At 41.2% G+C, this 23528-nt stretch overlaps 2 protein-coding genes across 2 annotated transcripts in view; one reads left to right on the top strand and one right to left on the bottom strand.

The window, feature by feature from the left end:
• Positions 1-6149, top strand: part of LOC143292424 (serine/threonine-protein kinase SMG1-like) — a 102276-nt gene extending 96127 nt beyond the window's left edge. The window contains exons 72-74 of the mRNA XM_076602692.1: positions 278-430; positions 2173-2279; positions 2773-6149. Of these exons, the coding sequence (XP_076458807.1) occupies positions 278-430; positions 2173-2279; positions 2773-2850 (338 nt within the window). The 3' untranslated portion in view covers positions 2851-6149. The remainder of the gene's footprint in view (positions 1-277; positions 431-2172; positions 2280-2772) is intronic.
• Positions 6150-6539: 390 nt separating this feature from the next.
• LOC143293171 (uncharacterized) lies at positions 6540-22639 on the bottom strand. Its single transcript, XM_076604095.1, is given in 5 exon segments — positions 6540-8373; positions 11697-11898; positions 12398-12460; positions 12462-12593; positions 22139-22639. Coding segments are annotated over 5 exon segments (750 nt in total). The 5' UTR covers positions 22388-22639; the 3' UTR covers positions 6540-8269.
• Between the last annotated feature and the right edge of the window lie 889 nt (positions 22640-23528).

Here is a 23528-nt window from a genome sequence, read left to right as displayed (position 1 = left end):
CCCTGTGTCATGTGGCACTGTGTGTGTGTTCAGTGATGAAGAGGGGAGAGTGTGTTAGGCTCCCCGTGTCATGTGGCACTGTGTGTGTGTTCAGTGATGAAGAGGGGAGAGTGTGTTAGGCTCCCTGTGTCATGTGGCACTGTGTGTGTGTTCAGTGATGAAGAGGGGAGAGTGTGTTAAGCTCCCTGCGTCATGTGGCACTGTGTATGTGTTCAGTGATGAAGAGGGGAGAGTGTGTTAGGCTCCCCGTGTCATGTGGCACTGTGTGTGTGTTCAGTGATGAAGAGGGGGGAGGAGGGGAGCGGCAGTCCGGCACATCGTCTGCTGATGCTGAAGGAGGGCAGCTCCTCTGTGGTGGGCAGTCCTCAGCATCGGGACAGAGCCAGCGCCAAGAGAGACAAGGTGTCCAGAGACCCTCGCACCGGCAAAGGTTGGAGAGTGTGTGTGTTTGATAGAGAAACTGAGTGTGTGTGTGTGTGTGTTTGAGAGAGACACTGAGTGTGTGTGTGTGTATGTGTGTGTGAGAGAGAGAGAGAGACAGAGACAGTGTATGTGAGAGACAGACTGTGTGCATATGTGTGTGTGTGTGTGAGAGAGAGACAGACTGAGTGTGCGCTTGTTAGTGAGTGAGAGAGAGAGAGAGAGACTGTGTGTGTGTGTGTGTGTGTGCGTGTGTGTGTGAGAGAGAGAGACTGATACTGAGTCTGCATGTGTGTTTGAGAGTAAATATGTGTGTTTGTGTGAAAGAGGATGTGTGTTGGAGACCATGATGTGTGTGTGTGTTACAGAGACTGTGTGTGTGAGTGTATGTGTGTGAATGTGTCTGTATGTGTGTGCATGATTATGATGATGATTTGAATCTTGTGGGGCAATTAATGCATGGTATACATGCTCAGAAGAGAACAAAAACTGTGAGACAGTAAGCAACACCCATTGTACAGCGGAAAAAAATCCACCATTCGGAGAAATTGCTAATAGGATAATGATGTATGTAGACTGTGCAGCAGCAAAGACATCACAACAGTAAAATGTGTAAAAACAAGCATGTTTTGTCATCAAAACAACAGAGAGGTATACTGTTTGAGATGTTTAGGATGTGCATTCCAAAGGAAGGTGGCAGCATATGACTATGAGAAAGATTTGAAGCCAAAATACTTTTTTTTCCGAATACATTTCTCTCTCTCGTTTTTTTGTGTGTGTGTGTGTGTGTGTGTAACTCGGGCGAAGTGGTTGTGCTGGCTTGTATGACTGATCAAGTTCACATAGACGCTGGGGAGCTGTTTCATGAAAACACTGGTGGTCAAGCCCCAGACGTTTTTGTTGTGCAGGCTTTTGAGTGTGTGTGTGTGTGTGTGTGTGTGTGTGTGTGTGTGTACAGCTGTTAGATATAATCTTGTCTGCCATTCAGAGAAAAAATGCTCTTGTTTGTATTTAGTTGTTAGAAAAATAGGGTTTTGGCAGATGGAGGGATTTTGACAGATTAACTGACTTGAGCAGGTGGAGGGTATTGGCAGATCAATAGATTTTAGCAGGGAGAGGGATTTGGACAGATCAGTTGATTTTAGCAGATGAAGGGATTTTGATGGACCAATAGACGTTAGCAGGTGGGGGGGATTTGTTCGATGAAGAAGCTTCAAAATGTGGAGGGATTTTGATGGATCCCCCCCAAAAAAAAGTAAAAGAAAAAAAAAGAGATTACCATTGCACTTGGTTGGAGAGACATGAAAGGAATACTGAGAGAGAGTGTGTGTGTAACTGTCATGAAGAGTTATGTGTGGTATGTGCACAGCTGTCATGAAGAGTTATGTGAGGTGTGTGTGGTTTGTACACAGCTGTCATGAAGAGTTATGTGTGGTGTGTACAGAGCAGTCATGAAGATATTTATGTGGTGTGTGCACAGCTGTCATGAAGAGTTATGTGTGGTGTGTACACAGCTGTCATGAAGAGTTACGTGTGGTGTGTACACAACTGTCATGAAGAGTTATGTGTGGTGTGTACACAGCTGTCATGAAGAGTTATGTGTGGTGTGTACACAGCTGTCATGAAGAGTTATGTGTGGTGTGTACACAACTGTCATGAAGAGTTATGTGTGGTGTGTACACAGCTGTCATGAAGAGTTATGTGTGGTGTGTACACAGCTGTCATGAAGAGTTATGTGTGGTGTGTACACAGCTGTTCAGGAGAGAAACAGCTACGCTGTAGGGGTGTGGCGGCGGGTCAAGATGAAGCTTGACGGACGCGACCCTGACTCGTCCAAACGTCTGTCTGTCCCTGAACAGGTCAGTGATGAAGTCCAGCAGTCTTCAGATACTGGAGTGTGTGTGTGTGTGTGTGTGTGTGTGTGTGTGTGTGCATAATTTGGGGAATAGTTTTTGATGTGTCAATGATGATTTCATGTTGGACTGTGCCTGTTGTAATGGCAGTATAATATTAACTGTATCAAGAATACTTGGAAACATAAGTTTTCAACCGGAGGTATTTTTGCATTGTACTTTTATGCTTAATCCTTGTGGAAAAGAACCCTGTCCTGCATCAAGAAAGAAAAAAACATATGCATTTTGGGGAAAAAAGAATAGTTGTGCGGTTGTTTTAGATTGACATTATTTTGTTGACAGTCAGCTGAAGGGGTTTGGGCTTCAGGGTGAACAGTTGTTGGGGAGGGTGAACAGGGGGGCAGGGGGGTGGGGGGGGGGGATTGTTGACTGATCAGTAAGCAGGTGATGGGAGTTTCGGTGCAGTGCCTCACTGAAAGCCTGGCTGTGTGCTGTGCAGGTGGACTACGTGATCAAGGAGGCGCGCGACCTGGACAACCTAGCAGTGCTGTATGAAGGCTGGACACCGTGGGTGTGAACATGACAGGTAGCGGGGCACCCCGCTGTCCCAGCATTCTCCACCCCCTGTGCTGATTGACGGGCCTCAAAGGGATCCCGCCAGCGCTTCTTCCTTCCTTCCCTGCCATGGCTCTTACCTCCTCCTCCCACCGCGGGCTGCTGGGGGTGGCCAGGGAACGGAATGGACAACACAGCAACGCATCGTACGGAGATATTATCTTTAACTGACCCCCTCCCCCCACCCTCTTCCTGCCTTTGACTGCAGTACAGGTCACTGGCGTCATCACCAGGGACTTCAGCGCTGACTGGCCTGACACGGTGATGGGGGAGGACAGGGCAGCGTCACCACATCTTCAGGTCTTACTTCACTACCGCAGAGGAACTGGACATAGCAACAAGCAGCGGGTCACCCTGTAGGAGGCAGCCAGCTGGAGGGAGAGGGGTTGCCAGTGGTTGGCCCTCTTGCACATGTGATCCAGTCTGAACATTGCATGGAATATTATGACTGTAACACCTTCCAGAAGTTGACGGAGAGTGGCTGTTGTGACTCAGTTTACCAGAATGTTTGCCACAGTAAAGGTTATTGTATCGGGCATAAGTCGTTCCTTGATGCAAATGGGTTTGTCACCTCCCTCCCTTTGTGTGGAGGCCAGACAGGGGGAGAGATTTTACTGTATTCATATGTTTGAGGAGCACAGCAACATCATCTTGGCTCTCTGGAATACGTTATTTGGACTAAAACTGATGGCACTAGTGAAGAACTGTAACATGTGATACAATGTGTCCCCAAGACAGAAGTGGGAAGACTGCACTTTGGAGGAGGAGGAGAGGAAGAAAATGAGAGAGAGAGATGATTTGTTTCTGAAATAAAGAGTGAGTGGTGGAAGTCCACATGATTCTTACTGCAGTGGACCTGTTTGTTTCCACTGTACACATTCACCTACATCTGTCACCTTGTGGAGTGTAGCTGAGTGAAATGTTGGGAACACTGGTTGGTTTGCGTACTTAAGTGAAAGACAAGGAGTGAAGCAAACATCAAAACTTCAAACATGATAGATTGGAAGTATGAAAATGTCTGACGCCAGTATTGTAACGTAAGTACAGTTGATTGTTTCCTTTAGAATTTACAAACATTCTTCTAAACTGCAGGATTTCGTTGCTAGTTAAAAAGGCTCAACTTGTAAAAAAAAATAGAAAGAAAAAAGTACTGACAGGCAGATACTTATGCTGAACAAATATCTGAGCGATGAACATGTGTACCTTGAATAAATAATATAAAAATTAATGAGAACAAAGACATGAAGACTTGTGTAGCAACAGTTTGAGCAGCATTTGATTTTATTTTGGCAAGTTAATATTTGAACCAACTTGCAATGTCAGCAGAAGTGTATTTTTTCTGAAGTGGCACTTAACAACTTTTTACCATGACGGCATGACATTTCATTCACATGGTCTTCCACACAGCATGTTGATTTCAGTCTAATGTTCCCAACGTTTAACTCAGTTTCACAACAGGCAGTGAACAGAAACCATTGTAGGACTGTGCGACTTCATAGGTGGAGGGGTTTTGTACATACATTGTGAACATCAGTTCACTTCCGTGTGCTTGTCTTCACTCACTTTCTCTGATTTATTCCTTCCCACTCCATCACAGTACATGTCAAGTGTTTGTCTTTCTCTCCCTCTCTGCTTTGTTCCTTTCCATCTAATCTTAATGCGTGAGTAGTTTTTGTTGTCATCTTATTTTTCCACCCATTTCTCTAGTAACAAGCTTGATTTGCCAGCAATGTTTTGTTTCCATAGTTGAAGGAGGAGAGTTACAACGAGAAATTAGAGGATACCTCGGTTTATTTTGCTGATCGCATGACCTGAAGTCGTAATTAAAAAGAAAAAAGTAAACTGATCTTGTGGTTATCCTTCTCAATTTTCTTTACAGATGTATTATTTCTGTTCTGTATTTCCTCTCATAATAGACCGAATTATGTCCTGACCTTCCCATGTTTTCTTTTGTATTTGAATATATATATACATAATCTTTTTACATACTTTTGAAGATTTATGATCCAGATAACCTGTCTAGTCTGCGTGTCAGTGTTTCACTGTTGATGTTTTTCCTTTTGTGTGACATTATTTTAGGGTTGTATGATTAGTCTGTCTGTGTCATCCGGTTCTGTTTGATTTTTTAAAAATTTCTTACCAGATGTGTTAGTATTGTTGTGGAGTTACAGTATTCTGTGTGTATCGTTTTCCAGCTCAGTTATACTCCCTCTGGATGGACTCAGTTCGCAAATCTTTCTGATTAGTGACATTTATGGACGCCTCCTGTTCCCTGCTTGACAGCCCATCCCCCAGACCTCACCATTTCTCTGATTTCCTGATTTACTCTTCATATGTATACTGTGCAAAACCCTCAGCAGTGTAGCTGTTTGCTTGTTTTGTGTAATTTTGTCTTTGACGGATATGAGTATAGTGACTACAAATCGGTGAAGAGGAACTCGCTGTACCTTCTTTCAAATGGGATACAATGTTTGACCTGAGCAAGAATTTTCAGCCAAATTTTGCGGAGTTACATGGTTTTAAAGACAGCATTTCACCAGAACAGTAGATGTTTTTTAAATTTATTTTGTTTTGATTTAAAATTTGAAAAAAATCTTTTATTTTGTTTCCTTTTTTGAATGTTGCTATTTTGTTTTCAAATTCTCACTGAGTTTGTGTTCCTCCTGTGTATCTGCTTTTATGTTTTATTTTGTTTAATTGTTTGTTTATTTATTTGATAATTGTTTATTTATTTGATAATTGTTATGATACAAAGGAAATGTAGTGGTATTTTTGATTTTGTAAATGTAACCATCTGTTTTTGTTTTTATTCTATGGTAGTAAACACTGTTTTTGTTTTCTCATTTAAAATGATTTTGGATTTTGATGCCAGCAAACAGTTTCCTGAAGTTGCATGGCTTGAATGACAAACAGAAAGCAGTCCGTTTTCTGAGGCCTTTTGGAATTTTCCTGCTTCATAACTGATAGAAAAGAAATAAAACTAAGGTGAAAACATACATAGAACATTTTTTGTGTGAGTTACAGTAGAAAAAACAACAAAAACATTGGAAATATCTTTTGTTTTGTTTCTGTGTTTTGTTTATAGGTTGTCCAGATATTAAAAAAAAAAAAAGTCTCACTTCTCTGTAGTAAAATGTCCTCTTCATGCAGCCTTTGTCTTTGTGTAAGTAGCTGGAATATTGTTCCAGTTTTTATATTGTGTACTGAAGAATTTTGTTGTCATGGCCAATGGAAAAATAAAAATAAAATGGCTGGATGCTGTTTACATCTGTGTATCTTTCTTCTGTTTGTTGTTAAAACTGGGTGGATGTGATGAGCGAGTGAAAGAGGTAGTGTGTGTGTGTGTGTGTGTGTGTGTGTGTGTGTGTGTGTGTGAATGAATGAAGTTCAGTCGGTGTTGCCGTGTGTTGTATTTTACGTTTGTAACAGACTATGCAGTTTGACCTGATGAAGTCATTAAACAACCTTTTAATTTATAATAAGGCACCGGGTAAATTGTTTCAGAACAGTGTCATTACCATTTGTTGTGACAGCACGAGGAATAGGCTTTAGCTAAGCATAGACAACAAGAGTAAATAAAACTCGATGTTACTGTCAGTATCAACTTTTGGTATAAAAGAACCAGAGACAACAAATGGCCTGGAACAGTAGAAGGCACATAAATTGTGTTCGCATGTTGGCATACATACACACACATAGACATGCACACACACACTCGCACAGAGAAGATGAGGCCATTTGGTTATTTACTGGATTATTAGCTGTATCACAAGTGCAGGATTACAAGCAGCCAATGCGAATGATCTTAGATCCAAACCTCTTATTACAAACTGTGAGGACATACCCAAAAGCAGTTGAACAGGGAAGGGAATGGAAAGGTAATTTTTTTAAAATACAGCAATGCCACATGCAAATAACAAATCATAATGTTTAAAAGTAGCGCTTTTTCACAAATAAATAAATAACTATGCCCAAGTCCACATCAATATGATCATATTCCTCTCACTCTTACCCACCCACTGCCCTCAAATATTTGATTAAGCACACAAAAATCACAGCATCATCACATGGGACTTATGGAAATAACAATACATCAAATTTGATATGATTCAATACAATTTTCAAAAATACTGATCTGGATTAGTGATGGCCAGGTTAAGAAATTAGTAAAATAATCCTCACAATAATCAGATTGTTTCGTTGTGAGTGTTCAACTTGAAATAAACCAAACAATACACACAAAAAAAACATTTGCTGCACAACACAGTTAACCACTGGAACAATGATCCTGTGTTAGTGCATATGTGACAATACTTCATGCATGCATACAGCTATTTATCATACAGTAAAACTCATTTGGAGTCACTGAGCAAGTCTCCCATCAAGCATATCCATAACTTTTTCATGTTAATTAAGTTTGATATATGGGTTCGTCAATACCCTGTCCTAACTCACACTCACACATTTTCACTCACACACACGCACGCACGCACGCAGACACACGCATGCATGCAAGCACACACACACACACACACACACATTTCCACACATGCACAGAGGTTTTACATATGTGATACATGTGACTGGAAAACTGGGCAAGAGGAAAAACTCCAACACTAGCATGCACCATGCATTAATATGAACATGCATTCATTCACATGCATATACACTTTTGTAATAACAGGCCTTTGTGTTGATAAACAACAATTTGTGTTGACCTGTATCATCTCCCATTTCATAGCAACTCCCCCAACCCAAACCCCAAAAAGTAAGAAATATATTTTTCACAATATTGTCAATGGTCACAACAAGACTGCAAATAGTAATGCCGGCAAAAAAAAACAACAACAACAACAACAACAACAAAAGCACACCTCAATATTGTAAGCTGTCACAAGACTGTAAAATTAATAGTAATGCTGGAGAAAAAACACCTCAATATTGTTGCTGTCATAACAAGACTGTCAATAATGAATATTAATGCTGGCAAAAAAAGGATGAACAGGCAATAAGGGACTTTGTAGGTGGTGTCCTAAGTACATTAAATCAAAACAGGCATGACTGAACACCACCGAAGTGACTCGGCAGCAGTGCAGGATCTCCTCTGGTGTGTGGCCTCCTGGTAACCTAAATCGATTGTTCCCTGCGGACTGCCAACGATGGGACTGCGACACACGAACCCAGACCAAGGCATGGTCGTGTAACTTGGAGTGAGTGGCCTAGGAGTAATGCCACAGAAATGGTGCAGATCATGGGGCCGCAAAAAAAAGACAACAACAACAATCAAAAAAAAAAAAAAAAACCCAATGAAGGACAGGCGAGACAGTTCACACCAGATTGCACAAAGGTGACAGGCCTGTCAGGAACGTGAGGCGCTGAAATCATTGGAGAGTAGTGCTGGGCATGGCACTCCGAATCCCGTGGAGGACTCGGTTACCCGACGTGCGGTGATTCTCTTCCTTCCAGGCAAGGCCCATCACCTCCCCTGTTCAAAAAACACAACAGTGGGCAGTGCTGTAGAGGGGCCCCATACTGTGCAGACTGCAGTTTTCATGATGAAATGTACAGGACAGCCTGTCATGCAGTTTATTTTTCTTTGAATCAAATCCTTATTAAGCTCATCAGTTTCAGTTTCAAGGAGATGTCAAAGATATCGACTGATCCATATATGCTGCACCTAGAAAAAAACAAAACAAAGAGCAGATGCCTGATCCTCGCATGAACCTGATGCAATGGTCAGGCTACTAAAAGAATGCACGAGTGATACTTTAGAGATGGCATCAGTCAGCAAGAAATGGGGGGAAAAAAGGTATACATTATTTTTCTCTGTTCTTTTGCATTTGGGTATATCTATCTATCTATCTATCTGTCTATATATATACATGTATATATGCTGACCTGGGAGATAGGAAATATCTCCACTCTGAATCCATCAGGCACCGATAACGGGTTTGAACCAAGGACTCTCAGACTAAAAGTCCAACATGATAACCACTCTGATATCGTGCCAAACTTCTTGATATTTTTGTAAGAGATAATTCCCATTATTGCTATCGTACACTTGTTGATGCGGACTCCACAGGTGTATTGGAATCAGAAGACGGGTGCAATAGCCGAGTGGTTAAAGCGTTGGACTTTCAATCTGAGGGTCCCGGGTTCGAATCACGGTGACAGCGCCTGGTGGGTAAAGGGTGGAGATTTTTCCGATCTCCCAGGTCAACATATGTGCAGACCTGCTAGTGCCTGAACCTCCTTCGTGTGTATACGCAAGCAGAAGATCAAATACGCACGTTAAAGATCCTGTAATCCATGTCAGCGTTCGGTGGGTTATGGAAACAAGAACATACCCAGCATGCACACCCCCGAAAGCGGAGTATGGCTGCCTACATGGCGGGTTAAAAACGGTCATACACGTAAAAGCCCACTCGCGCATATACGAGTGAACTTGGGAGTTGCAGCCCACGAACACAGAAGAAGAAGGAATCAGAAGACCATATGCAGGCAGTAGTGGTAGGAGAGGATTTGGCTCCTGCATTCAATACAAGCCCTACACAGAATGGATATGCTTTCAGTTTCAGTTTCTCAAAGACGTGTCACTGCATTTGGATAAATCCATATGTGCTGGACAGATGCCTGACAGCTACACAACCCAACATGCCTAGTCAGGTTTACATTTGGGCCAACAGCAAAGTGAGAGCTGTATTATCAATGGTTTATCCAGTCAGTGGGAAACCATTTACAGCTCAGTCTTTTGTGAAGGACTATGACTCTCAAACTAGGAGGCAAAATTGCACTGGATCTTAGTGCTGCAGCCTTGTGGGCTAGTTGGCCTTTGGGAACCATCCCAACGCCGACTGTCCTAAAACCCTCTTGGCCGAGAGACTGGGGATGTACTTGGGCAAGACACTCTCCACTATAATCAAATTCTAGCCCAAATAGTCAGAACAGCAGTTGCCTCCTCTGCTGTTCTGATGGTCATAGTCGGACACGACTGACTGTCATATATATACACTCAGGTCTTGAGTGCATGCATGTATATTTGTGTACCTATCAGAGTGGACTTCTTTTTAAGAATATTTCTAGAGGACAATACTTTTGTTGCCATGGGTTTTTTTTCAGTGAAACAAATGCATGCTGGACATGGGACCTCAGTTTTTCGTCCATCTGAATGACTAGATGCTTAGTTCGATTTCCCAGTCAAACTTCAGAGAAAAGGCAGGAGCTGGAATCGAACCCAGACCCTCGTGGACAATGAATTGGCAGACGAGCGTCTTATCTGCCAATGCAGTGTCCATGAGGATGTGGGTTTCATCCATTCTGCCAAATTCCTGGACATGCACTGACTGCCCTGATGTCTGTAAAAGCCTATGAAACCTATAACCGTTTCTTTATTTTTGTCAAACTGGCAGCCCCTACCTGTGATGGTGCTGTACTGTTCACGGATGGGGTAGACCCTACCTGTGATGGTGTTGTACTGTTCACGGATGGGGTAGACCCTACCTGTGATGGTGTTGTACTGTTCACGGATGGGGTAAACCCTACCTGTGATGGTGTTGTACTGTTCACGGATGGGGTAGACCCTACCTGTGATGGTGTTGTACTGTTCACGGATGGGGTAGACCCTACCTATGATGGTGTTGTACTGTTCACGGATGGGGTAAACCCTACCTGTGATGGTGTTGTACTGTTCATGGATGGGGTAGACCCCACCTGTGATGGTGTTGTACTGTTCACGGATGGGGTAGACCCTACCTGTGATGGTGTTGTACTGTTCACGGATGGGGTAGACCCTACCTGTGATGGTGTTGTACTGTTCATGGATGGGGTAGACCCCACCTGTGATGGTGTTGTACTGTTCACGGATGGGGTAGACCCTACCTGTGATGGTGTTGTACTGTTCACGGATGGGGTAGACCCTACCTGTGATGGTGTTGTACTGTTCATGGATGGGGTAGACCCTACATGTGATGGTGTTGTGCTGTTCATGGATGGGGTAGACCCTACCTGTGAGGGTGTTGTACTGTTCAGGGATGGGGTAGACCCTACCTGTGATGGTGTTGTACTGTTCACGGATGGGTAGACCCTACCTGAGATGGTGTTGTACTGTTCACGGATGGGGTAGACCCTACCTGTGATGGTGTAGACCCTACCTGTGATGGTGTTGTACTGTTCACGGATGGGGTAGACCCTACCTGTGATGGTGTTGTACTGTTCACGGATGGGGTAGACCCTACCTGTGATGGAGTTGTACTGTTCACGGATGGGGTAGACCCTACCTGTGATGGTGTTGTGCTGTTCACGGATGGGGTAGACCCTACCTGTGATGGTGTTGTACTGTTCATGGATGGGGTAGACCCTACCTGTGATGGTGTTGTGCTGTTCACGGATGGGGTAGACCCCACCTGTGATGGTGTTGTACTGTTCACGGATGGGGTAGACCCTACCTGTGATGGAGTTGTACTGTTCACGGATGGGGTAAACCCTACCTGTGATGGTGTTGTACTGTTCACGGATGGGGTAGACCCTACCTGTGATGGTGTTGTACTGTTCACGGATGGGGTGGACCCTACCTGTGATGGTGTTGTACTGTTCACGGATGGGGTAGACCCTACCTGAGATGGTGTTGTACTGTTCATGGATGGGGTAGACCCTACCTGTGATGGTGTTGTACTGTTCACGGATGGGGTAGACCCTGGTACTGTTCACGGATGGGGTAAACCCTACCTGTGATGGTGGTGTACTGTTCACGGATGGGGTAGACCCTACCTGTGATGGTGTTGTACTGTTCACGGATGGGGTAGACCCTACCTGTGATGGTGTTGTACTGTTCACGGATGGGGTAGCCCCGTTGTACCCCAGGCCCTCGCAGTGTGCCCAGCTTGTCGTGGACCCTCTTGTACTGGGTGAAGTAATTCATGGGCCCCTCGCTGGGCTTCACCACCTCCTTCATCTTCACTCCCTCTGTCTGGTTGATGCGGTTGGCCAGCGAGGTCAGGTGAAGGCGATTGGCCTGAACAAGCAAAGCAGACAACTTGCCAGCGTCATGACCAGTGACATGTATTCTCTCTCTCTCTGTCTCTCTCTCTCTCTCTCTCCGTTATAACATCCAGAACTATGCTGATAAACAACAGAGTGATTTATACTATAGGTAATGCATGAAGTGGTGAAAATGTGTTTAACTATGGTTCCTTTTAAAAAAAAAAAAATTTTAATCTCATTTTGATAGTCATGTTGCACTTTGTGGTCAGGTACACATACGTGCACTGACAGATATATTAACACGCACACGCACACGCACACACACACACACACATGCACTCATTCAAAATACAACACAGAATGCTTGTATTTGGAATTTATATGATTAAAAAAAGTGTGGTACATTTGCAAGCATAACATTTATCTCTGTGTGCTGGTGTGTGTATGTCTAAGAGTGAATGTGTACATGCAGGTGCACACAAATAAAGACACGTTAATCTGCAGTCAATGAAACAGAAAAGACAACGTACCGGAACAATGTCTTTCTCAAAATAGGTCTTGGTGTAGTCACTCTTCCAGACGTCGGGATGTTCCACCTCATGCCCTGGGTACCCCTGGGTAGGTCCCGTACCCGCCATAACCACCAAAGTTGAACTGTGAGCGATGCATGGAGCGAGAGGCTGGTGGTCGGCCTTCTGGTTCCAGCGTTTTGCTGCCTCCATGAAACTTTCAGCATGATAAACAAAGAAACATATAAATACATCAACATAAAATAAAGAATGGCTGTCATATTAAACAAAGATAAAAAGCATTCTTACTGTTGGAGATGGGCAGGGGAGGGGGGGGGAGGAGAGGGGGAGAATGGGGGGAGCGGGTGGTTGAGGGGGTGGGGGATGGGGGTGGGGGGGGGTTGAAGCAAACACATTCCCACAGAACATGTCCAGAAAAATGGAGTTATGTTTCTTGACACTGCCACATTTACCCAAAAAACGAAATAATGAATATGTGATTAATTAAGAGTCTGTGCCAGTCATTGTGTTGATAGCCGGTGAGAACAATAGGAACAGACTGTACAGTTATCTATCACCGGAATATGTACAGTAGCTGAGGGAGATGAAGGGATGGACTGATATCCTCACTGGCTCTCGGTCAATCCCAAAGGGGTCATTTTAACACTGATATTTCCTGAAGACAGGGAGAATGGATGCCATTCTGTGAAAAGAACTACACAAAATGTGACATACAGTTTCAACAGCACTAGCACTCTTCCTGGATAGTAAACATGGTGGAAACCACTGAAAATGTGCATGTTTTGTAATGTGAAAAACAAAAGGCACCAGTGCCATGCGACTTGGAAAGAAAGAGAGAAAACATTGATGCCATGAAATTCCATGCATGTTCAAAGCAGTTGGTGAGTGTACATGAAAATGTGTGTGTGTGTGTGTGTGTGTGTGTGTGTGTGTGTGTGCATGTGTGCGTGCATGTGTGTGTGTGTGTGTGTGTGAGTGAGTGCATTTTACTGTGTGTGTCTCTGTGCATGTTTGTGCTTACGGATCCTAAACAACAACAATAACAACAAAAACAACCAACCAAGCAAAACCCTCTGTAATGAACCAGTCAACTAAACAGTAACTTACTATCTTATCTAAACTTCTCTTTCCCTTTCTGAATCTGTCAACCACATAATCTATTCTTGTTGTCTTTATCAACAACAACAACAACAAACAAAAAGAGAAAGAAAATGAAACAAAACAGTACAGGACACTGTTTCTCCAAACATACCACAGCTCCAAAACTAACTGCAAACATAACCAAGACATTGAACAAAACACAGTGGTTCATTGTCATTGTGCTGTGATCCTGGGACATACCACAGCTCCAAAACTAACTGCAAACATAACCAAGACACTGAACAAAACACAGTGGTTCATTGTCATTGTGCTGTGATCTTGGGACATACCACAGCTCCAAAACTAACTGCAAACATAACCAAGACATTGAACAAAACACAGTGGTTCATTGTCATTGTGCTGTGATCTTGGGACATACCACAGCTCCAAAACTAACTCCACACATAACCAAGACACTGAACAAAACACAGTGGTTCATTGTCATTGTGCTGTGATCTTGGGACATACCACAGCTCCAAAACTAACTGCAAACATAACCAAGACACTGAACAAAAGACAGTGGTTCATTGTCATTGTGCTGTGATCTTGGGACATACCACAGCTCCAAAACTAACTGCAAACATAACCAAGACATTGAACAAAACACAGTGGTTCATTGTCATTGTGCTGTGATCTTGGGACATACCACAGCTCCAAAACTAACTCCACACATAACCAAGACACTGAACAAAACACAGTGGTTCATTGTCATTGTGCTGTGATCTTGGGACATACCACAGCTCCAAAACTAACTGCAAACATAACCAAGACACTGAACAAAACACAGTGGTTCATTGTCATTGTGCTGTGATCTTGGGACATACCACAGCTCCAAAACTAACTCCACACATAACCAAGACACTGAACAAAACACAGTGGTTCATTGTCATTGTGCTGTGATCTTGGGACGTACCACCACCCCTGCACCCCTGGTGAGCAAGCCACTCCACCCCACAGCCAGAGGCACCAAGTATATCTTGAGCCATGTCTTAATGCTTGCCCACGCTCTGGCAAGCTACTGATCCCCTTAAAGGTTGCTGTTTGATCAGTAAGCTGAAGGGTGGTCCCTTTTTCTAAAGCCCTTTTATCTGTTGGAATATGACATGTTAGGGTCACAGTACATCTTACTTTTGATCCACTTAAATGCCTCAGTACTGCTGTGAATGCCAGGCTTCTCTTTTCATGTTTCGGTGAATCTGATTGATGTGCTGGATCCTCCCTCTCTCTCGTTCTGTCTCTCTTTCTTTCTCTCTCTGTCACACAGACACACACACACTCTCTCTCTCACTGTCTGTCCTATTTCTTATATAAAAGAAGCATGTGTACGCATGTGATTGGGTATGTGCAAGTGTGTGTGTGTGTGTGTGTGTGTGTGTGTGTGTGTGTGTGTGTGTGTGTGTGTGTGTGTGTTTTCTGATCTGACCTAGATCACTTCCATTAAAAAGCAACAACTTATACACACAAACACACACTCCATCAAAAACACAAGGACACAGACACATACATAACAGCAACAGGCACAAACAGACAGACACAGACACACACACACCACCTCTTTCTGTGTCCTTCAATTCACTTTCCTTCAAAAGCTTATCACACCTGCTCTGTATGTCAAAAACTGCAAAGAAAGTCTTTCACAGACCACAACCATGTGAAAAAAACCCAACCCCAACTTCTTTGTCGATTACTTTCAACTCTCCTAAAAGATTCCGTTATTCCTGCACTTCTATGGATGAATAGATTCTAAAAGCCTGCCTGACAACTATCCTGTTTACTCTGCACTCAAAGAAAAGTCACAGCTTTACAGCAGACACAGCACAGAATTTAATCCTTTTTACTTGAAAATGTTAAAAGTAATGGTTAAGAGTACCATAGCCTTTTACAACCATTGGGGGCAGTGAATTCATGTCCACTGTGTCTAGTGTTTGTAATAGGAAAGCAGGGCCCAATCCTATCCTTCTGCCATATTAACTTTCCCCAAACCAAGTTAGGTACCCATTCACACATGGATGGAGCGAGGGGAATAATTAGAGTAACATGCCTTCCCCAAGGACACAACACCAGGCCAAATCAGGGGATCGAACCCTGACCACTGGATCAGAAGTTCAACTCTACCATGGTGTCTTTTATAAAAAAACAACAACTTAGGAACAAAAGACCAATACAGTCACAGTTAACAGGCATACATTCCATTTCAGTCTCAGCTGTCCAGAAGGCAAAGTTCTTACCAATTACACAATTCCTTTTGTCAGTATCTGTCTGATCTTGTTTGATAAAGTCATATTCCTGATAAGGTCACAATTTCAGGTGAAGACATCATCATAAAGACCACACCCACTGGCTCTTGATTCTAGTCTTCAGCATAACGGAGTGGTTTTGTGCATGAATTCATTTTAATGTATATATATACTATGCATTTGAAATATATAAATGTGTATACATTATTCAATATCAGTACAATATGTATACAATATATATGTCATTATTCTCATATATACAAATATCTCTTGTGTCATGTTTGGACTGTATCACTATATAAAATGCATCAGAATAGCAGTTACAATTCCAAGTGCATAACCATGCTTATTTGTGTTTAGCTGTGTGTGTGTGAGCATGTGTGTGTGTGTGTGTGTGTGTGTGTGTAGGGAAAGAGAGGGTGGAGTGTGTGTGAATGTGTGTGTTCTGTACAGTATGCAATAATTAACAGCACACATGTAGACTGTAGATCGAATGACTATGTCAGATCACAAATGCAAATTTCCTGAGTAAACATCTTTTGTGACTGTAGTACCTGCAGTGCATGGTTGAGTAAAGCTTCTTACTGTGTACACTATAGATTTTAGCCCTGTATAACGTCATATGCCACTCAGTTTCGTGTTTGTCAAACACATGGTGGGAGGAGTAAGGATTGTGGGAAGCGGGAGGGGAAGGGGGGCAGGGAGAGGGTGTGAGGGGAGGGGGGAGTGGGTGAGGGGTTGGGTGTGTGATCGGGGGTGAGAGAGTGAGTAAATGACAGAGAGAGACAGAAAGATAAAGTAAGAGAGAAGGAGAGGGAAGGAAAGATAGATAGATAGATAGATAGATAGATAGAGAGAGAGAGAGAGAGAGAGAGAGAGAGAGAGTGGGGGTGTGGGGGGTGGGGGTGGTGTGGAGAGAAAAGGAGAGAGAGATGGGGAGGGGTATCTGACCTATGATGAAATGAGTTGGGTGTAAGGTCAATGCCATTTTTCATTGTTTATATTTTCTTGAGATGATCTTAATACCATTATGATGATGATACTACTACTGTAACTGCAACAACAACAACAACAACAACAACTACTGCCGCCACTACTTCTGCTACTACTTTTCTTTCCCCCCAGACATTTTTTCTTCTTCTTCTTCTTCTTCTGCGTTCATGGGCTTCAACTCCCACGTACTCGCATGTACACGAGTGGGCTTTTACGTGCATGACCGTTTTTACCCCGCCATGTAGGCAGTCATACTCCGCTTTCGGGGGTAACATTTTTTATTCAGACAAAGGTTTACATACCAAATAAATATTTCACATTAGGAAGGCACAACAATATAGCGTTCCGAACATCAACCATTCCACATCAAGCATCACATCGGCAGAACAGCAAATATCAATTCAAACATTGATCTGTGTGATATTATAACACACGAATTACAATGAAATTGTAGTAATGACAGTATACTATCTGTTCACACATTGCTTCCACTGGTACTGCTGAGCCCAGTTCATATCAAAGTAATATAGGTTTAATTATACATAATACAAATCTTAATCTTGTACGATATATATGTATATGGTGCCCATTTCTGTCACAAATTTGTTATATTCCATGGATATTCTAAAAACATACTTGTCAATTTCGTATGCCTTTTTAAGATCTTTTATGAACATTTGTATTGTTGGATTTACTTTATTGATTCTACATTTGTATATAAAAAAATTGGCTATCATTAAGATATGTAAGAAGCAACCATCAGTTTTTGTTTTATTGTCGCACCCAAAGAGCACCAACACATAGTTAAGATCAAGTCTACCACAGTTTGGACACTTTTCTTTAAAGTAGCGTACAAACTCTGTCCAAAACACTTCTACATGATTACATTCCCATAGATAGTGTAGGATCATGTCTTTTTTATCTTTACAAAAATTACATTTGTTGTCTGTTAACACTCCCATATTCCTCAACATAGAATTTGTCACAAGTACACAATAATTAATCTTAATCTGAAACCATTTTAATTTTATTTCTTGTATCTTTCGTGTATTCAAAAAAACATTCTTCCATTTGAGTTGGTTTTCGAAACAATGATTCCAATTTTTACAAGCATTTGGTAGTACTGGTTCCCAATAAATATGTCATTCTTCATTTTCTTTAGTGCTTGTGTTGCTTCTCCCAATGTTATTGCCCCTTCTATTGCGTTTGCTTCAGTCTCTGTTATTTTTTTAATTTTTATTTTTTGGTATGCTTATAGTTGACTTCATCAAGTTTTTGCGCCTTATACATATTAATATTATTAGTAGTAGTTCTTTTTTAATGTATTTATCTATTATTATTATTATTTTATTTTATTTTATTTATTTATTTTTTTCTCAAGGCCTGACTAAGCGTGTTGGGTTACGCTGCTGGTCAGGCATCTGCTTGGCAGATGTGGTGTAGCGTATATGGATTTGTTCGAATGCAGTGACGCCTCCTTGAGCTACTGAAACTGAAACTTAGGTGAAAAACTAACATACCCATCTAAATTGATATCTTTTACTTCATGTTCCTGATATAAATTCTGATAATATTCTTTTGTTTCTTGTAACATGTCTTCTGTCTTATCTAAAGTTATTCCATTCTTAGACACAAGTTTAAACATCTGTTTACTAATATAATGCCTTTTCTCAAGATTACAAAAATATTTTGTCACTTTTTCCCCTTCTGCCACCCATCTAGCTTTCCTTCTTATCAATATTCCTTGTACTTTTGTTTTTCTAAGATGAACAAGACAATCCTTTTTATCCTGAATTTGCCGTAACTCTTCCTGTGATTTACTTGTGTTATTTTATTTTCCAAAGACTCAAGTTCCTCCTCTAACTGTTTTTCTGTTTGTTTATCTTTTTTCGTTTTTCTAGAACTATATAGTATAGTATATTCCATTGATGTTTTTCTTATTTCCATAAAAAGGGCATCTAAGAATAACTGACCTGATATAGTAAAGAGTATTTGTTCTGTAGGAATATTACACACTTCTTGTCTATTAAACACTAATGCTGCATACTACTCTTTTACTCTATTAATTGTATCATTTATGGTCTCAACATAATTCTTATCCCTTGGAAGTGATGAATCGAATGTCACAAAAATTCCTTGTTTTACTATCATTCTTAAATTCTTATTGAAATAAATGAATGATCACTTCTGTAAACAAACAAACAAAATATCTGTGTCTTTTACATATGATAAAAGATTTTGTGAAATTAAAAAGAAATCTAGTCTGGATTCTTGCAGTGGATTTGATCTTCTCCACATATACCTTATGTCTCTGATTTACTTCTCTCCATATATCTATCAATTCCAGTTCACTTGTCAGTTTAGTAACTTTTTCTTGGGCTTTGGGATTATTAATATGTTTGTAATCATCATAATCTAGTGGTGGGTTCAAAACTAGGTTCCAATCACCTCCTGTAATTTGGTTTTCAGATTCCAGTTGTTTGATCTGATTTTCTAAATCTAAATAAAAATGTGGGTTATCTCTATTAGGTCCATAAATATTAACTAGTGCGATGTCTTTTTCCATAGTTTGAATAATCATAATTAGATAATTTCCAAAAGCATCCCTTATTACAGTTTTAACTTTGAAATCAAAATCAGTACTAAACAAAATGGCCACACCTCTGAAATGTGAAGTAAATGAAGCAAAGAAACATTCATATCCCCACTCTGCTCTTATCTGTTTCTCCTGTTTACTAACAAAATGAGTATCCTGTAAAAAAAACAAATAGAATTACTTTTCTGTTTAAGAAACTGAAAGACATCACATCTTTTTTGAAAGTCTCCTATAGGCCCTAGACATTAGCTGAAATTACTGAAATACTAGGCATTTATGATTAATGAAGGGAGATTATTGCTGTATCTTCCCCCTTTACATGTGTTCTGGTAAACCTTGTCTGTTTTGGTGAAAATAACGAAACAAAATAAACAATAAAGGAAACTAAAATGCCTACCCGGCACACAGAAACTTCAGTTTCCAAAACCCGAAGAGAAAAAGAAAAGAAAATCATAAAGGAAAAGGAGACAAAAACGAAAAAAACAACAACACCAAAAAACCAAAACAATCAAACAAACACACAAGCAAAAGCAACAATTAATAATTTACTATGAAATAACAAAAATAATAATAGAAAAAAAGGACTGAAGTCTTCAGTTGACTTACGCAGTCGGGAGTTTCGGGTTGACGATTCTCTAAAGTCTAAAAAAAAAAAAAAAAAAAGAAAAAAAAGTGAACGTGTTCAAGTATGCTCAAATAAAGTAAGAGAAATAACAATTTTCGAAAGTCCGGAAGACGAGAAAGGTGTGTGTATGTGTGTGTGTGTGTGTGGTGTGTGTGTGTGCAAGGTACTCCCTATTAATTTGATACATATTCACAGGCAAATGAAACTGATATTTTGTTTTGCAGCATGAATATTTTTTAACAAACATGAAAAAATCAAAGAAACCTCCAAGAACAAAATCATTGAACAATATCTCCAGAACAGCATCTGTTCAGAATTCACTTATTTCACCCATTCCACGTGCACCGGACACCGCCGGTTAAAAAACAAAACAAAAACACACACAAAACATGCAAAAATAAGAAAAACCTCCAAGAACAAATCTGTTGAACAATATCTGCAGAACAGCAACTGTTCAGGTTTCACTCATTACATCCCCCCATGTGCACGGGACAACGAAAAAACAAAAAATGGGGTGGGGGGGTGAGGGTGAGATCGTGCGCAAAGTATTTCTGTGTGTGTGTGTGTCTGTGTGTGTGTGTATGCACTCTGTAAGAGTGTTTGTATGTGTGCGTGTATGTTTGTGGTTTGCATGTGCAAGAGTGATTTATGTGTGTAATCGAGCATTCACATCCCGCAATCTCTTTATGGGCCATCTCTGAATGGGTCAACAAGTAATTTTCCCTTTTCCTTCCCTCGCACATAATCTTGCGTAATGCAACCCAATGCACTACTACTACTACTTGTTGTTGTTATCAATGTTGTTATCATCATCATCATCATTGTAATCAAAACTACACTTGCCATTCAAATTATTCATGTGCTGTGCACAAATATCATAAATACTCATGAACAGTGATCCCCACGCAAGCAGCCTATTTCAGAGCTAAAAGAATGCTACGGGAAAAAAAGAAAAAAAAGAAAAAAGGGGAATTGTTTGATTGATGATTTTCTAAAGGCCTAATCACACCAGTGTATTTAGAATGTGTATTTTCCACAGTAATAATCTAATATTCTTAGCAAAAATAATGACAGAATCCAAATCAACCCAAATGCCAGTAACAGTGCTCCCCATCAGCTCATACCGTGCTGTCATTTTAAATATGAAAGGTGACCTTTCACTTGTTCTATGGTAGTGGGTCGCATATGAGAAGCCCTGTCACCCATAACAAAAACACAGGAGTAAAAGGAAACAAAATGTAAACAAAAAATACAAGATCAAAAAAGACCCCATACCACAACACACACACACACAATACACACAGCATCACACACACACACACACAAAACATACACACACAACATACACACACATACAAACATACACAACAAAACACAGACACACGATGCAAAGACAGCAACTATCCATTGAATTACTGACATAACCAACACATTTTTTAAGTAACCTCTTTCAAACTGAACTGGTCAACAACTGGAGGATGGCTCATTGATTCATCATTTATTCCAATATTGACTGACCTCATGGTAGTCTTTTTTTTTCTTTCTTTAAAAAATTTTTTTTTACAGCCTTTGCACAACACCTACCGTATTATTGGTGGTGCTGTAATCATTGGTTGACCACATGGTAGTAGTCTTATTACAGGCTTTGCATGTGCATGATCTACCTTGTTGTTGGTGGTGTTGTCATCATTGCTTGACCACATGGTAGTAGTCTATAATCAAGGCTCTGCACACGTATCATCTACCATACTGGTGGTGGTGGTGTAACCATTGCTTGATTACACGATTGTCTAGTTACAGGCTTTGCATGTGTAACACCACTTTGTTGGTGGTGATGCTGTAATTATTGCTTGACCACATGGTATATACAGTAGTCTTATTACAAACTTTGCACATATATCACCTACCTTGTTGTTGGTGATGCTGTTATAATTGCTTGACTACGTGGTAGTTTAGTTACAGGCTTTGCACATGTATCACCTACCTAGCTTGCTGTTGTTGGTGGTGCTGTAATCATTGCTTGATGACATGGCAGTCTAGTTACAGGCTTTGCACATGTATCACCTGCCTTGCTGTTGGTAGTGGCAGCGTAATCATTGCTTGACCACATGGCAGTCTAGTTACAGGCTCTGCACATGTATATCGCCTACCTTGTTGTTGGTGGTGCTGTAATCAGCATCCCAGGGAGGCTTGGCCAGTGTCAGTGTACTCCTGTGCATCGGCCTCTCTCCACGCTGGATACGGTCGCCGTACTGGGGAGCCGAGCAATGTCGTACCCTATCATGCTTAGCCTCGTGGGCAATGATGGGGTACACACACCCATCCTGTGTCAACAACGTTGTCGCACGCTTGCCCTGTCCGTATAGGATCCGGGGTTCAAACATCTGCTGAGCCGCCATAGTCCTTGTGAAGTATTACGTTTCCTTGTCAAGTTGGTTTGTTTTGCGAGCACCTGTAGTCGCCGATCACATTCTTTGTCGTTGTTTGTAAATCCTCTGCGACAAACGTCACTGGCGAAGAAATCAAAGGTGAAGCTCTAACGGTGTCACGGGTGTGTTGTTGTTCTCAAAGGGCTCGGTCCCAGGTAACGGGGCTCATTAGCCCGTAAAACGCATTGTAATCTCTTCATGCATGACAGAGTGAATAACCCACACGCACTCGACGCTTATCACTCCAATCGACCGCACAGCGTCGTTATAGACGCTACTGCCTGCGACAGACAAAATAGTGCCTAAAAAAAATGTGGCTTTCATCGTGTAAATGTTAAGATAGTTACAAGATACTAAAATAATTAGCATAAGATCATTGTTATACTAATTTTTTGGTACCATTAGTACTTATGATATAAAATTCAGAGTAAAATATTGTTGTCATGGGGAAAAGTTTCGTCTTCCGGTGAGAGAGACGAAAGTCGTCTGCAACGCGGATGGTTATTTCATGGCACACTGAGACTGCGAGCGCTTGATCATTGACTTTGAAAGATCGCAGTTCAAGCAATGCTTGCTTCTTTGTTTATTTATCAACTCTGCTATAATATTATCATATTTTTTGGAGGGAGTGGTCCATTTTGAAATGGTCTCACTTTTTTTTATCAGGTATTACCACAATTTTATCTAACTTTGAAATAAAATGAAAAATCTGCACTGACTCACGGCAGGTGCCTCAGTTAGTGAAAGCAAAAGCGCGCGCGCGCGCGCGCGCGTGTGTGTGTGTGTGAGAGGAAATCAGAATCCGTTGTTATCTGTCATGAACTAGTACCGTAAAGGAAAGGCTTATAGACAAAACAATAAAAGCGGCCGGTGAAAACAACAACAAACAAACAAAAACAAAACACGAACCAAACTAAACTTTGTGTTCTAATTAAAACGTGAAGTCTTCTTTGAAACATTCATATATGAATTTTGCTAGTCAAGGTTGTACAGGGTCGTAATTACACCAATGACTGACCGTCTGTATCAGTGACATCAAAAGTTGTAAATTCATCAAAAGTTCTCGTAAATTAATGTTCATATCGAATACATTTGTCTAGAAAATGATTCT

The sequence above is a fragment of the Babylonia areolata genome, chromosome 18 (assembly GCF_041734735.1).
Source record: "Babylonia areolata isolate BAREFJ2019XMU chromosome 18, ASM4173473v1, whole genome shotgun sequence".
Lineage (NCBI taxonomy): Eukaryota > Metazoa > Mollusca > Gastropoda > Neogastropoda > Buccinidae > Babylonia > Babylonia areolata.
The sequence above is the reverse complement of the archived record's forward strand: the minus strand, read 5'-3'. Positions and strand labels throughout refer to the sequence as shown.